At 34.7% G+C, this 21,506-nt stretch overlaps 1 protein-coding gene across 10 annotated transcripts; it reads left to right on the forward strand.

Annotated features, from left to right (window-relative positions):
- The first annotated feature begins 13,200 nt into the window (after positions 1-13,200).
- On the forward strand, positions 13,201-20,093 carry LOC113299582 (DNA-binding protein RHL1-like). 10 transcript variants are annotated; one of them, XR_003335124.1, is made up of 14 exons: positions 13,201-13,553; positions 13,643-13,753; positions 14,234-14,320; positions 14,426-14,658; positions 14,907-15,031; positions 15,195-15,361; positions 17,031-17,070; positions 17,161-17,216; positions 17,355-17,403; positions 18,018-18,052; positions 18,905-18,946; positions 19,152-19,225; positions 19,360-19,398; positions 19,721-20,093. XR_003335124.1 is itself a non-coding variant. In XM_026548627.1 (13 exons), the coding sequence occupies exons 1-12, from the start codon at positions 13,242-13,244 to the stop codon at positions 19,182-19,184; spliced, it is 1,290 nt and encodes a 429-aa protein (XP_026404412.1). In that variant the 5' UTR covers positions 13,201-13,241; the 3' UTR covers positions 19,185-19,225; positions 19,721-20,093. The 10 variants fall into 10 exon arrangements, 7 of the variants coding, with proteins under 7 accessions (XP_026404412.1, XP_026404410.1, XP_026404413.1 ...); XR_003335123.1 differs by having other exon boundaries at positions 19,152-19,205; XR_003335122.1 differs by having other exon boundaries at positions 19,152-19,398.
- Positions 20,094-21,506: the final 1,413 nt, after the last annotated feature.

Raw genomic sequence — 21,506 nt, forward strand, 5'->3', positions numbered from 1 at the left:
CATATCACCATAGTATTATTTCTAAGTTTTGATGCAAATGAACTCTGATTCTATATAATAATATTATGACACTGAATAACAATGATTGAGAACTTTCGTTTTCACATTGTTATTGCTACGGATCTTCAACAACAATGATGCTGAGTTGAACACATCCAAAATTGATGGAGAACTTAAAGCAACGAAGAATTCAAGGAAGTTGAAGAGCCAAGGAAATCAAGCATGATAGATCAGAAGCTACAAAGTTTGTTTATTTTGTAATTCATATGTATTGATAGTTTTGTCACTAAAATTGACAAAGGGGGAGATTGTTAGTGTTAGAGCACTGCTCGGTCGAACTCGCAAGCGTTGTTATCTCAAGCTTGTGTGTCAAGTTTAGTTGTCAAAACTATAAGTCTTGATTTCTAGTCTACTTATAGCTAAGTCTCAGATTAGGGTAAAAAGTGTAGTTGAGCATTAGACTTCACGACGTTCATCGATTGAAGACGAAGAACTACTAAGGGGATCTTGTGGAACTTCATCAACAAAAGGTATGAGGAGACTTGAACTCATCTATCACTCAAAAGCCTATCTACCATATCTCCTATTTGAGACAAAAGTCGTATATCTATATAGACTTCGATTATACACATTTGATATTTCGAGCTGAGTTTAACTCGCTTACATATTTCTCGAAATATGTGTTGGTAAGTTTTCGCTTTAAACAAGTTCATCTTATATTCATTGACGAAAGTCAAAAGATGATCATGTGAAAATATCCTTGTAACATCTTACATGATTTGTGTGAGACAGTCATTTGATGTAGACTCGGAATGTTTCATATTGATCATTTGATCACTTGAAAATTGCTTTGAAGCTAATAGTTTGTGTGACGCAGCTATTGTCGTATTCCAAGAATGTTTCAATAATTGAAATGAGGGTTTAGAACATGTAACCATGATTGTATATAAACATAGTGTGTATTCACATTTGTGTAATGTCCAAAATCGGGAACCATGGTATGCGTACCCGTACGCGTACTGGTTGGTTGTTGGAAGTCCGAAAACTAAGTATGCGTACCCATACACGTACTGGCGGAAGTTCAAGTCCGTGAATTTATGCTGGAGTTTGGAAGAGTAAATGGTATGCGTACCCGTATGTGTACTGGCGTAACCAAACTCAGTCCGGCTACTTAGGTATGCGTACCCGTTTGCATACTTAAGTAGGTTATGTTCTGAAATCGATTTGTTCATGAACTAATACATTTATATAATAAGGAATGCAATCTTTTGCAAACCATGGCTATAAATTATAATGTTCATGAAATGATTCGAGTGAATCAAAATCGATTTTTCTTCAATTGTGTCTTGTATACTTTTATGAGAATATAAACAAATGAACAACTCTCTAACTAGTTTCATTTGAGTCATTTGAACTAGTTACGATAAAGATGAATAAGGTTGATATGAAAGTGCTCATATGGATAACCATTGGTTAACTACTGTTGAACCAACTAAGTGTACACGTTTAGGTACGGTTACCTTTATCTAAATGATGCTACATTTTATTTCTGCATAACAAGCTAAGTTCGATCTAACGGTTGAAATATATTAGCTTGAATCTAATCAGGTTTCATCTAACAGTGAATATTGAATGCTTTGTTGCCAAGGTAGCATTGATTGCAAACCCTGATTTGGAGACTATATAAAGGAAAACTCTAGCAACTGGGAAACCTAATCCCCACAGCTCCTGCGTGATAGTAGTTACGACTAGAGTCGATTCTCCTTTAACCTTATGTTTTTCACGAAACCCTATAGGTTAATGACTTGAAGACTTCATTCGGATTGTGAAGCCAGACCCAATTATTTCTCTGTAGTTGCGTGTTATGATCTTGTTGTTTTCTATTGTGTTGAGTATTTTTTTTTAATATTTACTCGTGATTTATTCTCCGATAGGCAAGATTGAAAAGTAGTCACAAACATCTTCGTCTCATCGTTTGTGATTCCACAATATCTTGTTTCGTTAATAGATTAAGATTATTGAGAGGTGATTGATAATACTAGGTTGTTCTTCGGGAATATATGTCGGGATTATCAATTGGTTCTTGTTCACCTTGATTTATCAAAAGATGGAACAAAACTCATAGGTATATATGTGGGAGACAGATTTATCTATTCAATAGACTTTTCTGTGTGATACAGATTTATTTATCATGTCTTCGGCTTTGGGTCGTAGCAACTCTTAGTTGTGGGTGAGATCAGCTAAGGGAATTAAGTGCGCAGAATCCAGCGTGGTTCAAGAGGCGTAAGGAACCCAACTGTACCTTGATCAGTGTGAGATTGATTAGGGATCAACCACATTCCAGACCGAAGTTAACTTGGTAGTAGGCTAGTGTCTGTAGCGGCTTAATACAATGTGGTGTTCAAATCTGAACTAGGTCTCGGGGTTTTTCTGCATTTGCAGTTTCCTCGTTAACAAAATTTCTGGTGTCTGTGTTATTTCTTTTCCGCATTATATTTTGTTATATAATTGAAGTATCACAGGTTGTGCGTTGAATCGATCAATTGGTAAATCCAACCTTTGGTTGTTGATTGAAATTGATTGATCCTTGAACACTGGTCTTTGGTACCGTTCAAGTTATTTATCCTATATTCAATCGGGCTCGCAAATTCCTATTTGCTGATTGCAGATTGAATTGAGAAATTGAGATACAACTCTTGGATATACTTTTCTTGAGATTGAGTCTGACTGTATAGTTGATTCTCTCAAAAGTATATTGGAGTTTGTCCATACAGATTGCTAAGCGAAATATTGGGTGTGGTTGTTAGACCCCCACTTTTTCAGTTAGAGCACTGCTCGGTCGAACTCGCAATCTTTGCTATCTCAAGCTTGTTTGTCAAGTTTAGTTGATCAAAACTATATACTTGATTTCTAGTCTACTTATAGCTATGTCTCGGATTAGGATAGAAGTGTGTAGTTGAGCATTAGACTTCACGGCGATCACCAATTGAAGAAGAAGATCTACTGAAGAGCTTAGAGGAACTTCATCAACAAAAGGTCTGCGGAGACTAAAACTTATCTATCACTCAGAAGTCTATTCTATTATATCTTCCAATGAGACTAAGTCGTATAGCTATATAGACTTTGCATTATACACATTTGAAATTTCGAGTCGAGTTTATCCCGTTGATATATTTCTCCAAATACGTGTCGGAAGCATTTTAGCTTTAGCTAAACTTCATCATCTACTTGACAAGATTAGTCATAGACAATTTATTTGTTGGAAACTAAATATTAAGTCAAGATGATCATGTGAAAATTACCTTGAACATCTTACATGATTTGTGTGAGACAATCATTTGATGTTAACTTGGGAAGTTTCGTATTGATCAATTAATCACTTGAAAATTACTTGAAGCTAGTGGTATGTGTAAGATTACCATTGTTGTCTTCTAAGGATGTTTCAATTATTAAATGAGAGTTTTAGAACTACTACCAATGTCTGGATATAACACGGTATGCGAACTGTGAAGTTCTAGTTCAGGTCCGGAACTCTTGTATGCGAACTGTGTTTGCGAATGGGTTTACCTGTGAAAGGTCCGGAACTGTGGTTTGCGAATAACAAAACTAGTCCAGGTCCGGAACCGTGGTTCGCGTACTCAGTTTGCGAGAACAGTGGTTAGGTTCTAAAATCGGTATGACAATTCATACTCATAAACTCAGATTTGTTTGTGAACTCAGTTTGCAAACTAAAGTCCCTGGAACTTTAATGAAATAAGGTATGCGAACTTGTTTTGCAAACCGTGGCATTATGTTCATGAATTGGTTCTTGTATAAGTACTTTGTACAACTACAAACCAAACCGAATATGTTTCAAATTGTTCATGGATATTTCTATGAGATAGTGAACATTTGAATAACTCTCTTAAAGCACATTTAGATTCATTTGATTATCTGTCATGATTGATTGATCATCATATTTGATCTAGAAGCGTTAGATGAATATGGCTAAACTAAAAGTGTTCATATGGCTAACTTTGGTATCATCCATATCTAAATATAAGTATATTTTATTTCTGTTTATCAAGATAATATCATCTAACGGTGGAGATTGATTGCTTATTTTCTAAGCAGACTTGGCTTGAATCTTAAATCAGGTGTTCATCTAATGGTGGATATCAATTGCTTTGTTACTAAGCTATCTTAGCTTTGATTATAAGCAACCCTGATTTGAAACACTATATAAGGGAGAACTCTAGCATTTGGGAAACCTAATCCCGAAACTCTCGTGTGTCCTAGTTGCAAACTAGAGTCGATTCTCCATTAACCTAGGTTTTCCAAAACCATTATATTAGGTTAACGACTTGAAGAATTCATTTGGGATTAGTGAAGCCATATCCAACTATTTTATCCGTAGTGGTGTATCCTGATCTTACTTTTTTTTTCATGTTGAGTTTAATCTTCTCTAAGATTTTCTCGAGATTTATCTCTGATATGTAAGATATAAAAAGTAATCACAACAGTTTTTCGTCTCAGACTCTTGTGATTCCGCAATAACTTCTTCTGCAAATCAATTAGGTTATAGTGAGGTGACTAATATTTCTAGGCTACTCTTTGGGAGTATAAGAACGGATTATTAGTTGAGTTTCATGTACACCTTGATCTTTATCTTAAGACGTAACAACAAACAGAAAAGACTTATCTGTGGGAGACAGGTTTGTTTATAAGTCTTTGACTTTGGGTAGTAGCAACTCTTAGTTGTGGGTGAGATCAGATAAGGGAATCAAGTGCGCAGAGTCCTGCTAGGATTCAAGAGGCATAAGGAACGCGACTGTACCTTAATCGGTGTGAGACTTGGTTATGGCTCAACTACATTCCAGTCCGAAGTTAACTTATAGTATGTTATATTCTATAGCGGTTTAATACAGTGTGATGTTCAAGTCTGGGCTAGGTCCCTGGGTTTTTCTGCATTTGCGGTTTTCTCATTAACAAAATTTCTGGTATCTGTGTTATTTCTTTTCCACATTATATTTTGTTTATATAATTGAAATCTCTGGTAGGCTCAGAAACCTACAATAATAATACTGCAAGTGCACAGTGTCTAACTAGGAGAACAACGACAAGTACAGGTCGTTCCCACGAGGAGTATGAAATACTTCTACTAACTAATACCAAGAATCAACAAATTAATAAGGTGATGTTTAACGATTTTTCAGGAATTCGGGACAAAATGAAATAATAAATAATTGTTAACAATAAACGGAATGAGAGCGGGTTATTAGGATTTTCGTTTTCCACCAAATAACTATGCAAACTCTACTAATCTTTAAAAATATATTCCATGCTTTTATTTTCAAATACTGTTTCTCCGCTATAGTTTTCTTCGCTTCATGGGTAGTGATTCTAAAGCATTACCTATCAATCCTTGCATACCACGTCTAGGGATTTAACCGAAGCACGAAATATCAATTAAAAAGCATAAATAATCAAGAAAATCACATAAACGATTAAACACCAAGCTTTGTAAAGAAAAACTATTAATAAATCAAATAATTATTAAGCATATATCAATGTAGAGTTTTCACAATTAATTGGTTTCTACCTAAACCCTAACAAACAATCTAGCAAATCATGGAGAAAAGAAAATCAAAACAGCAAAACCCTCTTCTCTATAAACGGCCGTAGCCGCGCCTCCCCGTTTCTCAAATAGTCACCCCCTTCTTATACACCTTCCTTTTCTTTTATTTCATTAACCAAAGTATAAAAATAAATTATTCTATGAAATATCTTGCATGCAAGTTGATGTTGTCATCAATATCTTTCCCCAAATAGTATTGCCACCTCGTTCTTCCAATGAAATAATAAACTCCCCTTATTTCCAAAATCTCCCAAATGAAGAAAGAGTTATTTTATTTCCAAAATAGTCGTGTGTAAATATTCCTCAATTAATTCTTCACATGACAAATAAATTATCTTTCTCGGTGGAATATATTTGTAATAAAGTAAGAAAGATAAAATAGTTCCCATTTTCAGTTTCCATGTGCCAACCCCACTTTGATTCAATTCCTTTGCTGCGTTTCTGCCTCGCCTCTGAAACAATTCTATGCTGCTGATATATATGGAGATACCAGGCCAACTACATTTTGTCATTGTGGTTGCTGATATATGGAAATACCAGGCCAACCCATTTCATCATTGTGGTTGCTGATATATGGAAATACCAGGCCAACCCGACTGCTGATACATGGAAATACCAGACCATCATAATAAGTGCTGCTGATATATAGAAATACCAGGCCAACATAATAAGTGCTGCTGATATATGGAGATACCAGGCCAGCATAATAAATGCTGCTGGTATAGAAATACCAGGCCAGCATAGTAAATGCTGCTGATATATAGAAATACCAGGCCAACATAATAAGTGCTGCTGATATATAGAAATACCAGGCCAGCATATTTCATCATTGTGGTTGCTGATATATGGAAGTACCAGGCCAACCACATTTTGCCATTTTCGTCGCAAACACCATTAAGTCTCACATTTTGCTGTTTATTCGCTGGATGATCGAATTCACTTGTACTTTCTACAAAAGCACTAAAATAGTATTAGTAACTAAAATATTTTATCCTAGCTAATATAAATATGCGTATAAAATGTAGCATTTACATGCTTATCAATATCACAGGTGGTGCATAGTTCAATCATAATGGATAAATCCGACCTTGTTTGTTGGATAAGACTTGATTGACACTCGGTCATTGGTTTTTGGTACCATCCGAGTTATTCTCATAACAATCAGTCACACGGATTTCTATCTAGTTGATTTACTGATTGTATTGAGAAAGAGATAAAGCTATTTGATATCTTTCTTGATTGAGTTTCACTTTTAAGTTGGTGCTCTTGGAATGTTGAAGTTTAGTCCATAAAGATTGTCGAACGAATTAGTTGGGTGTGGTTGTTGTACCCCTGCGTTTTCATACTATATACCAGGTGGACATCTTGTGGTTGTTATCTTCTTGACAGTATCTGTCTATTTTAGAACACGCAAGGTGTGTCTTGAATAGGTTGATATCCAAAACATTATGGTGTTCTTGGTACCCTCGTCAAGGGGGTCGACTTGCGAAACTTGATTCGTAGTTGAAAAGGCGATTCAAGGATCTAATCTAGGACCTTTCTTACAAGGATATAATCCATGACCAAACTAAACCTTATTGTTATTTTAGTTTTTTGATTAATTTATTTGATTAAGAATTAACATTAATATTTATCCTTGATAGATCATACTTTTTTAATATGTCCTCCTTCTCTTCTAATATATAAGGCTCTTCAAGTTTGTTTGAGAATTTGATTATTACAGATCTAGTGATTCAAGATCTAATATTTTTTCGACCAAAGTTGATGCTACTTTTCAATAAATACTGAATCACCCCTCCAAATTTTTCTTCTTCTTTGGCTCACTCCTCCACTATCTAAGTTGTTGTAAACAAAATTTACTTCGTGTGTTATATTTTCAATAAATAATTGACTTGAAAGAATAGTAGATAGAAATGGAACAAGTCAAATATGTTGTTACTAAAATCGAACTGAAAGATGATTTCTATGTTGTTTCTGGTATGTCTTCAGGTTATTTTTGAGTAGCAAGAGCAAGTTTCAACATTTCTATGTTCCTAGTCTGACCTAACGAAGTTGACTCTAGTAATCAAGTGACTTCGAGTTTTGGAGAGAAAATTGACAACCAAACTTGACATACCAACGCTTGGTGAGTTCAACCAAGCAATGCTCTATCAACTGTATTTCCTAATAAGACAAATATCAAAGTTAACATGATTTCTTAATCTTTTACAATTATGTGTTCCTTAAATTAAAAAAAAAAAAACATTACAAATGAAAAATTACATTTTTTGGTTACAGATTTTCAATGCAAATTAATAAAAATGGCTACACCATAACAAAAAGATTTATCTTAGAATTTTGTGTATGAAAATAAGACACTTTCAGCTAATTCTTAGAGATAAAAAACCCGAGTTAATAAAGTTTATTTCCTAAAACTGAAAACTTCGAGAATTAAACACAACAAGGTTTATCAATATAGATTGATGGATGTTTATATAAGAAACCTTAACCATGAAAATTGAAGCATAACTTCGCTTTACGCATAGAACCATCTGACTCTATTAATCTTTTCAAAATCTAAATACAGTCAAAAAAATATATTCATGTTTCTCTTGATATAAAAAGGATAACAAATTTTAAGATCCAACTCTAGAACGCGTGTACAAAATCATAGATACTATAGATTATGAACATATTAACGACATGATAAAAGGCTACGTTGGTTATATTGAAGAATTCTTCAACAATATTAGCATGTTCCAAGGCATATCATTAGACTCAAGGTAAGAGTGACAACAATAATTATCAGTGATAGAATAATAAATATGACGTTCCTAACAGAAGCCCAACTTTGGTAAAAGCATTATATGAGAATATGATTAAAGCTGAAATACCAAGCGGAGAACAAGCTGGAAATAACATACCAAGAATTATATTCACTCTTATGTGTTATGGAATGCGTATGATAAACATTATTTGAATAACGGAATTTCCAATATTGTTAGTGGAAAACGATGAAGAACAAGAAGACGATGGTGATTTATATGGGTAATGCACTAATAATTTTATAAAAAGTATCATACGCAGTTTTTTGGGAATACATAAGTATTTTACACAATAGAATTCAAACTAGTTTTCAATAGTGTATACATATGTATCAATGATATGCAATCTAAAAAATATTGCAACAATGATATTTAAGGATTATATTTTACATATATTTAACCATATTATGTTGAATGTTTTAAGTTACAAAACGAATAATAGACATAAATGCAAACCATACAACATAAAATGGTAGATCAGGGTGATACCTATTGTATCTATAAAAATAAATCTATCCCTCAGGTCACTTTAGATATACTTATATTCAGATATGGATGAACCGTAAGAAAACGACGATTAAGTATTCGAGGTTCATGTAAACTCTCCAATAGAAATAACATACTTTTCCTTTTGCGGATTGAGGTATTTCATTTCACGGATATTCTCCATGACACGCTTTAGTTCATCTAAGTGTCATATAATTATTTTTTTTTGCATAAAAACATTCAGAAAATAAAAATTGCCAAATTCAATTGAAATACCAAATCAATGCTAAACCTAAATTACGTATCTTCACCAATTAAGATAAAATTCTCAATTCCAAGCTCATCGACTAACTTAACGTGCAAGTATTCAACACCCTTTAACTTTACCATTCCCAAATCAAGAGAACCGGTAGCTTTTGCAAAGGCCTAATAAAAAAAAAACAACTTAAATCACCATTCCGATTACCAAACAACAACACACAACCACAACATAAAATAGCTAATTAATTTTATTATAAAAAGTTGATACATTAGCATGTTACTAGTATTATAAAATGTCGGTAGAATAACTACCGACACTCCTTCAATTGCAAATCAGCTCATCACTCTTGCGGTAGTGATTCTTAAATCCTCAGTGGTGTTTAATAATGAATGATTAACTTTAATAACCAATGATAGTTTTGGTGGAAGTGTAACAGATAACGATACTCACAATCGGATAACTCCAAGTCCATATATCAATTATGTGCATTTCCTCTGTAGTTTTATCCTTTTCCGAAATCGGTGGATATGTTCCATATACATGTGTTTTATCCACCGATTATGTGAGATTCATTTTTTGGAGTTTTTTCCCAGTAAGAACCACCGTTTTCTCTCTATTGTTTTTGAAACTTTTATTTTCAATCATTCTTATATCTTTGTTTTTTAGTCATGCATTTATCAAGCTATCGAGCAAAAAGATGTGGATAGGAAGCCACGAAAAATTATGAGAACCACATTTTCCTATGGTATAGAGATAAAACTATAACAAGTTGATTTACTTGTCTATGAAGAGCTTATTGAGCTTATCAAATGTGCAACACAATATGGAGAGAACATGAGGCATAAATGAAGACGATGAAATAAGAAGTAGTTGTTGTTGATGGCGATGCTGATAATGTTAATGCTCCTGATAACTAAGATGTAGGAAAATAAGTAAAAATGGTTTTTTATTATAATCAAAACATATTAAATTTATAAGACTTGCCTTGGTTGATTTGGTTTGTAATTATTCTAAAACTTGTTTGGATTATGGTGTTTAATCATGGTTTTATAAATTTATGAACTTAGGTATAAATATGTTATGTGAGTGGTTCATTGATGACTACTAGCTCTATCATCTGTAAAAAAAAAAAAATTAACAATAAAATCGACGGTTATGGACTTGCGTAAAGGTCAATTGTTAGTCTTTGCAACTTCTTCTTTTTTCTGTTGCTTTTTGTGGACATAATCGGCTCTTATGGATATGTTCATATGCCGATTGTTATTGGTAACCATTTCTCCAAAATATTATAAGGTTAAACCAGACTATAATGTACTTATCAGCCGATTTCCTAAGGCTTATGTGTTACTTTTCCTTACTCATCTCTCAACCACTAGTTTTTTATGAAAATATAGATGTTCTCCCTTTATACATATAAATAAGTTAACCCATTCTCCATCATTTACTACTTCATTCAAAGAAGTCCTTCTCCGTCATTCACTACTTCATTCAAAGAAATCATACTACAGTGTCAAATCCATCTTCATTAACTATCAAGTCAATTGATATTGTGGAAGAAGAGATTATCAGAAGAAACAAACTAATTAAACCGATACCAAATCCATCATTATCAACTACCAAGTCAATCATTGCTATGGAAGAAGATATACGTAAAAGAAACAAACAAATAACTCCAAAAACAACCGCATCATCATTAACTAAAAATTCAATAACTGCTACGAAATAAGAGATACTCAAGAGAAATAAGCAAGTTCTAAACCAAATCAAACAAATGAATATAGATAAGGATGTTAAGAGAGAGACCGAATGTGTTAAATTTCTCTACACAATCATGGATCTTTCCGAAGAAAGCTGACATGAACAACTATTTTGGAATCTTGTTAGTACATGTCCTTTCATGCCCAAATAGAACGGTAAGTACAGGAAAGCACCACTATATTACGAGGGAGAGTATGCTTCTTCAAGGACCATTCATGTTAAAAAATTATTCAACAAGTACGACAAGTTTCTCGCTAGGCACAGAGGGGACATGTTTGCGGCATAAGATAGATATGCCAAATAGAGAGGAAAGTTGCTTTATCATCTTGAAGGTGCCTCATATTTGAATATCGCACTGGGAGATAGAGAAAATTGGTTGTGTACTCAGTACCCCCGTCTTTTCAATTGATATCAGAGCATGCAAATACGAAAAGATCTAAGAATATGTGTTTGCTGCGATTCAACCTATAAGATATGAATTCAGGTTTGTATGAATCGAGTTCAGTCAATGTACCACAAAAATTTGATGAAACAATTATCTTTGGTGGAGGACACAATTGAAGGATTTCTTGAAACTCCCATTTCCAAGGAATTATTGAAAGATGATAAAATCCACGACTTCTCTAAAACAAGAAATTTTTGATCTGCTAATGAGTAACGGAGATCCCAAGTACTTTTTATTTTCCTTCTTGTCCATAGGATTCACTCCCAAAATGCTACTTAGAGTGTCACAAACATCAGTGCTAGGTTGTCCCTGAAGAGGATGAATAATTCGTCAAAATTAATGATTTGACCAAATCGGGAACTAAACCTCTGCATCACTTGAAGGAGGTTAGTAATACTGGTTAAATTTTCTTCCGAATCACCTGCTAAGAGCAGATCATTAATTGGTTGAGTTCATCCTGTAGTACAAATTTCCTTAATAACTTTGTGTTGTGAGCTTGAGTCAGAGTTCTGGAAAGCCACTCCATAACTAGAATAAACAAATAAGGTGAGAAAAGATGGATTTATTTGCATGGTGAGCCATTAATTTATAAGAAGAGATAAATAAAGTACTTATGCGCAGGTGTATTGATTAACACCAATCTTCGTAAATTTAAATTTTTTAAAGCCTTGAGCAAGAATTTCACTCAAATCATCAGAGGCATTAGAGATATTAAGAGATAGCCAACCACTTTCACCTTTTCTCATTCTCACGGAGTGAATAAGTTTATGAGGAATGATTGACAAAGATTTAACCAGCTTGGTATGGGGAGACTATTTTCTTCCACTAAAGGTTTCATCGTGTGTATATTATAATATAATATAAAATGTATTGCACAATCCTGTGGATCTGAAATCAACTGAATTTGAAGGTTTTTTCTTCTTAGGAATAAGAGAAATATAGGTTCCATTCATGTACTTAAGAAAGTGTTCAGAGTTGAAAAATTGCTTGACCATATCATATGTATCTTTACCCATAATATTCCACCGAGACTTATAAAAACTATTTTGAAACCCTTCTGGTCCCGGAGCAGACCAACTATCCATACTTTTAGAGTGGCATGTATTTCATCATTAGTAGGTGGAAGCATTAAAACTCTATTCTCTTCATCAGACACAAGAATATGAAGAATATTTGTAGTGTTATTTTTGTACAGAGGGAGCTGTAGAACTACTTATATCTTGAAAATGACTTGTAACAAGGTTAGAAAGACAATTTTTAGAATGCATCCGAGTATTATCCTCATCTCCCGGAGAATCATTATTATTCCCAACTCTTTTTCAGTTCATAAGAGCATGGAAATGTTTGTATTATTGTCCAAATCCTTGATGAATTTGTCTCTTGATTTTTACCCGTGAAGATCAAGTTGAATTTGATGCCACTTATTGATCTCCCGAGTGACTTCATAAGCTTTATACTCTTACAGCCTATTATCTCTTGAATAGGCTCCAAAGTCCAAACCATTTGTTGGTACACTTCTCCAACTCTTTTTTTTTTTTTTTTTTTTTGTAAATAAGATACTTCATATTAAAACTAGGACTTCCTAAGAGTCGTAAATACAACAGGAGTAGAGCCATTTAATCTAGAGGTTTGAGCCATCCCCACATTAGATTTATCTACTAAGAGTTGTTTAAGAATACAAGAGGGGATTAATATCCCAACTCTCCAAAGTCTTCATGCTTGCATAGGGATTTTTCTGTAAATATGTCTTCAAAGTGAGGGTGCATCTTAAAACTTATAATAAATAGCGCCAAAAATTAGAAAAAGGAAAAATTTGTGTACAAAGAGTAGTCTCGAATTGGAGTTAGAAAAAAATCAGGACGAAACACAATGGTTAAAGCAACGAAGAAGAAAAGTGGAAACGAACTGCCAAATCCAGAAGCAGAAGAAAGAAAAAGATTAAAGAATTTAGGGTTTTCAAGAAACTTATTATCTCAAACTCCTGCAAAACCTTATTCAACTCTAAATCCATCGAAAACTGTAATCAAACATCATGGAAAAGATATAATCAAGAAATCACAGAGAAAAAATAGATTTCTCTTTTCATTTCGTGGTCTTATTTCTCCTCTTACTGGTGGAAAGATCGGTGAATTGAAAGATTTGGGTACAAAGAATCCAATACTTTACCTAGATTTCCCTCAGGTATTTTGTTAATTAGGGTTCTTTCATTTTGTTGGTTTAATTGTGTTAGTACTTGACTTCATTTTATCATTTGTTGTTGTTGTTGATAGGGTCAAGTGAAGTTATTTGGTACTATTGTTTATCCAAAGAACAGGTACTTGACACTTCAGTTCTCAAAAGGAGGGAAGAATGTGATGTGTGAAGACTATTTTGATAACATGGTAAGCTAGTTTTCCGATTTTGGTAGAAGCTCGATTAAATATGAACTAATATGCTTGGAGATTCAACAAATTCATATGTTTGCCTCCGATGCTGTTTATGAGTTGTTGTTATTCTGTTTTTGTAAGTGGATAGTTTCTGTTGGTGAAGTTTGACTTAAGGGAAACAAAAGTGCGTGTGGATTTAGTTTGCACTCGAAGCTGGTATGAAGTAATGCAACCTAGGAGGTGTATTGATGTCCTAAAGTGTTAATCAAGAGAACTCTAATGACAGTAAGCAACAGAAGTTGTGAAAAACTGAATTGTTAGACAGAGTAGAATGTACATGGCAATAATATGTAATTATGTCAATTTGAGTGTATGACCTTGGATATTTGTTTCATTTAGCTGATAGCATTTGTTAGTTGTATCTATATCTTCGCTTGTGTTACCAGTTCCCACTTACCAACTTGTATATTCTCACTACCTGTGACCTTTTTATAGATTGTATTCTCTGAAGCTTGGTGGATTGGGACAAAAGATGAGAATCCAGAAGAGGTCCGACTTGAATTCCCAAAGGAGCTCAAAGAGGTCTGCTTCTCCTACAGTTAGGCTTATTTTTGCATTTTTTAATTGTCAAAATTTCAGAAGATTCCTCTTATGTATTCTGCGGTTTCTCGCTATCTTTCTATACAGGAAAAACATGTTGACCATGATTTTAAAGGTGGTGCTGGTGCAGGACCTGAAGAAAAATCTGGTGGAATTAAACCTAGAGAGGAGAAAAGGAAACCACAATCTCCAACAGATAGCCTGGAAGATGATATTGATATCTCTGACGACTCTTGTCCTTCACCTGGAATAACTTTGAAAGATGGGATGGAGGTTACACCTGTTAGACAGTCGGCAAGAACATCTGGGAGAAGATTCAAGTAATAACTATTCTTAATCATTCAGTTTCATAGTATGTTTTCGCCCTGTTGAAAAAAGAAGCCTTTTTGGTTCCTAAAGGGAACAAACTAAGCACCACTCTTCTAATTTTATATAAGTAGTATCATAATCGAGAACACTGTTACTTGTGCATAATTACCAATTCATTTGGATTTACTAACTGAAAGTTCGTTATACCATACAAATCAAACACTTTTTAACATTTGTTTTTAATTTTGTGTGTGCATAGTTTTGCAGAAGATGATTCTGATGGAAGTGGTCCAACTGATGTTGACTTATCTGAAATCAAGGGAAAGAAAGTTATTGAGGAAACTGAAGATGCTAAGACTCTTAAGGGCATTCCTAATCTTAAAAATATCCAAAGTAATAAAGTATATTATGACGTGGACACACACTCTTAGTGTCTTCAAAGTGCATATTACATGATTTTTTACTTCACTGGAATTTCTTCTTCGTAGTCAAACACATTGATTGTCTCTCGGTCCAATAAAATATTCGATTCCTTAACTGATATTACAGACGGCAAAATCTAGGTTGGTGCTTCCTGATTCCAGCAATGATATTCCAGCAAAGGATAATCAGTCTTCTCTTTCAGTGTGCCGGTCTGAAAAAGAATCTGAGAGTAAGCAAGGTCCGCTTGTGCAAGCTACTATAGCATCACTCTTTCAGAAGGTCGACACTAAGGTAAACCATTATGCTTCAAGTGAACCTATAGCGTCAATCAATCCTGTGAAAATATGGTGAGGACTATGTTTAGATTTTATCTAACAATCTGCTGCTAAAGAAAATGAAAGAAAGAGAATAGATGGGTTTTGAGATCCATGTATCATTAATTCATTATAGACTATTAGTATTTCATGTGTTTCCCCTAAAACCTACTGGTTGCCAATGCTAAACTGACTTGCAGTGCATAGGATTTTCTTTTCAGGATGCATTGCAGTCTTAATTGGTTGAAAGTGCAGTGTGCAATATGCATCCTTTTGTCAAGAATTATGAGTGTACTCGTATATTAGGCAATCCAATAGCTTCCCTGTCAAGTCTGAAATAATTGAAACTGTAATGGATACAGTTGTCATTTATCTGTTGGCAATTGTGAATTAAGAAGTTGAAATCTGGAGTATGGATGGCTACCACACAATTTTCTTATCTTAAATTAGGATTGCAAGGCAAAGATAAAGTATAGGTTGTGCGACTTGAGTTAGGAGACAAATGAACAACACACAAGGAATTAACTGTCTTTGCGGCTCTGGTTCAGTTTTAAATTGCTGGGGTTGATGAGACAATGGAGTAGACATGTTGTCCAACCGAGCCAATTGACCATCAGAGTGCTCAGTTGGCTTGTGATAGACCCGGCTTACAAGATTGTTTTCAAGCTTGATTTGAATAGTTTTCTGAAGCTTGAACATGGCTTATCCATCTTGTTTCTGTTACTAGATCAAGACAAGATCTTAGTCGAGCTTTAGCTTGCTTCACTTGAGCTGAGAATTGTAACTTAAGCTTTCAATGCATTGTTTATTAACATAATCGATTCTCTGGAAATGTGAGATTTGATGCCTTCGACATATTGTGGTTAATTCAGAACAACATGGAGACAGATAAAATAGATTATATATAGAAACTTTATAAATCATTTTTGAGCATAAACCAACGAGTGTAGTTGAGAGAAACAAGATGAACTCAACCTCGAGTTGTCTCACGATAAAATGGTCACTCAGGAGTCACGAGCTACACAAGTATAAGACAATAGGCTCAGCCTTGGATTAGTTTTAACATAAGCTTCGTCCAAACCAGCTGCAATCAGGTGTAATTGTTTTAACGAACTTGAGTTGTATTGAGCTGATTGTACAGTCCTTATCTAGACAGCAGGTTTTTTGTATGTGCCTTTCTTGCGAGTATTTTTTAACAGAGGAGTACCTACCAAATTGAAAAGAAAACTAATGACAAATAGATTGAATATGGCTGTGAGCGAACTGTTGCTTACTGAAGAAACAAGATGCTCAAAGGGTGTGTAGTGATGGATGATGACACTGTGAAATATCAACATAATTGTAGCGCAGTTGTGCAAAATAATCTTAAGCATGCCTCAACTAAAGCTAAGTAGGGCCCATATTGTCGACCATCATTCGGGATATGACATTAGCCATTATAGTTATCTACTTATCTGGCATTGAATTCAGTCTACGCAGTATAAATTCTTAAAACTACACCTGTTTACACTCATTGATCGATGCATTAACTCGTTCTATCTTTAATAAAAGGTGCAATGATATATTCTTTAAAAAGCTAGAGATGATTAATGATCTTTCCGAGTCCTTGTAATTGTAATTTTCTTATACCTTTTTTGTAATTTCAGAAGTTAACTGGAAGTGTAGAAAAATCTGCAACTGCAAAAGGTTACTGCTTTGGCCTATTGTCTTCTTTTATCGAGTCATGTTTGGACAACATACATACTAAAGGAAACACAATTTATTGATACTTTCCAGTTGCTGTGAAGAAGTCAGCGAAAATCAACTTGAAACGAAAGGCTGATCAAGTTGGGGTAACTAGCTATTATCTTGTTGTATTTCGAATTACTGAATTGTGAAGAGGTCATTGTGATAATGAACTATGGTCATGAACTGTTTCTTATTGATTTTGTGGTAATGTATATTTGTTTTCTGTGTGTTCACATTTACAGGATGGAGGACCTAGAAAGAAAGGGACAGTGGCCAAGGAAAGCAAGGCTGGTTAGTGTTTGTTTCACATTTGTAAATAAAGATGTTTGGCTTAGATTTGATAGCTAATAGTGGCTGTAAATCAAGTCGTATAGTTAGTACAATAAGAATAACTGGATGTCAGACTAACTTTAAGATTAAGATCATAATAAACTCCAATATTTGGCGCCTCGTTTTGATTGAAAATAATGAAAAAGACAAACTTCGTGGGTCACAAAAATACTCTTATATCTTAACCTTTCTTACTTCTTCCCATTCTGTATATTTAGTGGTTGCACTTGTAAGAAAACATGAGGCAACAGAAAAATACATATGTATAATCAATATCTCGAGTATATGCTCTTTATATGACCAAGACACGTCTTGGTGTGGTGTATGCTGAATGAAAAGTCGATGAATTATGTTCACCATTTAGCTTAAGTGGATCAAATAAATTTCATCTAGCAAGAGTAGATGTTAAGTTAAAAAAAGTACCGTGCAACCTTTTCCTTTGTTTTGGATAATTCTAAGAAGTGTAATTGATCCAGAAATAACTGACCCGTCAGAGTAAGCCCCTAGAACAAGTGCTATTCCTACACTGAGTTGTAAGTTTAGTGATTTATGTCCTTGTACTTGGTGAACTGCAGAGAGAGGATCCTCAACCAAGCAAAAGCAGCAACAGGTACTTTTTGATGAACTTGAACTTATATAGTTGCAGATTTGGTGATTAATTTTCTTTTTTGCCACGTGTTCTGGTTCTCAATATGCATTAGAGTATAGTTATTCATCTTTTCGGCTACAGAGGAACAGTGGTGGGTCGAGCCACCTAGTATGATTTACACTGTGATGAGGGAAGACAGAAATGTCTTGTCCACCTAAAGATTTAGTTAATAATTTTTCTTTCTCTTCTTTCTCTCCTTTCTCTTTTGGAGTTAAGGTTCTTGCCCCTCCTTTTTTGTTTTTAATTTCCTTTATCAATAAAAACAGCCTCTCTGTAGGTTTCTCTTTTTAAAAAAAAGTTATTCATCTTTTAAATATGCATTAGAGTAGTTATTTACCATGTTCAGTTTAGTTGTGATTCTCCATAGATACTTTTATGTTCTCTTGTACAATTGTCTACTACCCTTCAAAAAAAAAAAAAAAAAACTAGGGTGCAGAATGTTTACTTTCCATGTATGAACTACTGACCAGATTAGGTGTGCTAGACACTACAGTTTTGGCAATGTATTATGTGAGACATCTGTGGAGCACTAGATCACATTCACCCTGTTTTGTATACCTTAACTTTCATGAATATGTATTACAATTGAGAAATTTGTCTTTTTTAGTATGATGAAAATAATTTGCTCCATAGTAAAAAGGCGGGATTGGGTAACTTAATGCCGTTGTTGTAGAACTACCCTGCTTTAGGATTGTACAGACAACGTGTTGAATTCTGGGTTTGCTAACCTAACCATGAAGAGACATGAATCTTTTTTGCTTATTTGAGAATCCTCGGACTTATACTGACATCATTTATAAACCTCTTTTGCAGGTTGAATATGAATCCATAGAGGATTCCTCAAGTGAATCAGAGGTTCGATTTTCTGTCGATTATCTGAATCTTGGTTATGTTTTTCGGTGCGTTGGATTGCGTAAAAACTTAGTTGTTAGGTAGTGATCACTGATATAGAAAATGGCAATATCCTGAAAACCCCGTCCCTATTGTAAACCTTGCACTGGAATTTGGGTGTTAGTTGATTTTGCAGTTTGGTATGTTTTAATTTCAACATTATTTTCAGGGCATCGAAGAAAGTGATGATGATTTCAGCTGAATTGCAAAAGCATCACTTAATGTATGTGCCAAAAATTTCCAGTATGTGTGCATTTCTGGGCTGATTTTTAGTCAGGAAGTTCTCCTCACCACCTAGATCTTACTGAGAAGCAGATTCTAACACTTCCGACGCACTAACATTCAGTTGCACTAACATTGAATCAACTGCTTGACAGGATTAGAAGTTTCTAATGGACTGATTGAAAACATACAAGGTGAGTAGGAAATCCTCGACAAAATCCGACCCTATAAGAGTCTCCACATTGGCCCTCAAATGCAGGATATATATTGCTAATAGTCCTCGGAAGTAAAATAAAAAATGAACAATAGTAATGCCAGGTCTCTATCTGTACAAAAACAATCGAGCCAACAAGAAAAGGGATAATTTTGTTTACCTTACGTGTAATGTTGATCCTCGAAAACTATCTTATTCTTCATCTTGCTTTTGTATGAACATCTGTCTGATGATATCTCAACATTGATACTACGTAATTCCAAAATAAGTTTCAACTTTATTCTTTATATTTTCTGTTTCAGTGATGTTGCTGGATGTTGGTATCCTCTTTTTCACAAGGTTTCGTTTTGAAGACCATGGTTATCTTGATTCTGACTTTCATGGCCACCATTCTGAAGGAGTAGGGCTCGAACTACAACTCCATGTTCTTGCGGGATGTTCTTGCTCTCCATTTTCCTTGTTGCGGGGTTTTCACAAACCTTAATTTTCTGCCTTAGTGTCGTGAGCAAGATTTAAGTCGGTCAATGTTCTTTGGCTATCTGTGCTTTGGTCAAATAAAGCCGATTACTTATTGCTAGGGATATATAATGGTTATTAAAACGCTCATAACACTTCTTATCTCCACATTTAACCGCTAATATCATTGGAGTTATTTATTCATATTACACCGCAGCATTCTATTTGTCGCAAACGTTTAAGTTTAAGATTCTTTAAAATGTTATTATTATTCAGCTTCGGAACCATGATTATTGTTATTGGGGCTACCCTTGATCAGAAATGTGGTTGAAGGCTTGAAGCCTTATGAACTGTTGTTTACCTTTCCCTCGAAGGCTCAAAGCTTTGCCTGTGATCTTTTTTTGCAAAATTCCATATTGTCCCAGTTATTGCTAGTGGCAGCATATCTCCCAGAGCTGCACCAGCTGTTGGCACATTTTTCATCTTCCGAACTCTTGACAAGTCAAGTAACGCACTTGAGCTTTATCCAGTCAATCAGTAAAACCGCTGAGGGATCCCCACCTATGGTGGCGAGTGCAGTTAAAAGGTTCCCTACGTCCAACAATAGCTGAGAAATGTGAGAAATTGCCATGAGCCAAGTATACAAGTCTTGATAATTTTCTTGGCTTTTACCTTCCACCTGCGACTGTAATACTTGTTTACATCTTCAATCATCTTATCTAAGAAAGGTACTTCCGTCAATCTAATTGATTTACACATCCCGTTCCACAACTTGGCTACTTCTTGGTCTCTCTTAAAAATGGTCGACAACTATTCCACTTTGTCTAAGCAACATCGCATCCTCTCCCGTGTCAATAATCCCATTCATCAATTCAGTATAACGTGCAAAAACTAATGGCCCGGATGCATTTGAGGACTCATATGCAACTAAATTTCTTAATACCACCTCCGAGTTGACATCCAAGTCCATTTATTAATACCACCTCCGAGTTAACTTCCAAGTCCAATATAGGTAGGTGAATTGTCGCCGTTTTCTCATCAAAACGCACACTTTCGATATTACCGTTTGTGGGTACGAATCGGATGCCAGCAGGTTTATAGAGCTGGGAAACTGATGGGATGTTAATTTCTCCCATAGTTGGAGGTTTACTCATCACTATCTCATCAGATTTTATCTTTTCTTTGTCCTCTTCATGAGAAAAGATGAAATTTTTTATGGGTTCTGCTACAAAGCCTAGTAGATACCTTCTCTGATAGCACATATTTGAAGAAATTCGACTAAAAACGAAGCATCCACTGCCATTATCCAAGCCAGAACATCAGGTTTGAGTTCAATATACCCCTTATTGAACAAGATGTTCAAATTTGAGGTACGCTGATGACGACGATGAGGTGCTGTTATCAAGAATGTTAATGTTGAGGTGTTTCTGGATCCTCCTGGCAGCAGCAACTTTGTGTCTCGACATCTGGTAACACTTGGGACGCATGTAATGGTAAGAGCAACTGCAGTGGTGCGAGTATAACCAAAGATCAAAGACCAAAAAAAATGATCAAATTTGAGTTTACTCTGTACTGTGACGTTAGGGGTAGAAGATTAAATTTGGTCGACCGTAAAATTAATCACCGTACGAA

This window comes from Papaver somniferum, chromosome 7 (genome assembly GCF_003573695.1).
Source record: "Papaver somniferum cultivar HN1 chromosome 7, ASM357369v1, whole genome shotgun sequence".
In the NCBI taxonomy this organism is placed as follows: Eukaryota; Viridiplantae; Streptophyta; class Magnoliopsida; order Ranunculales; family Papaveraceae; genus Papaver; species Papaver somniferum.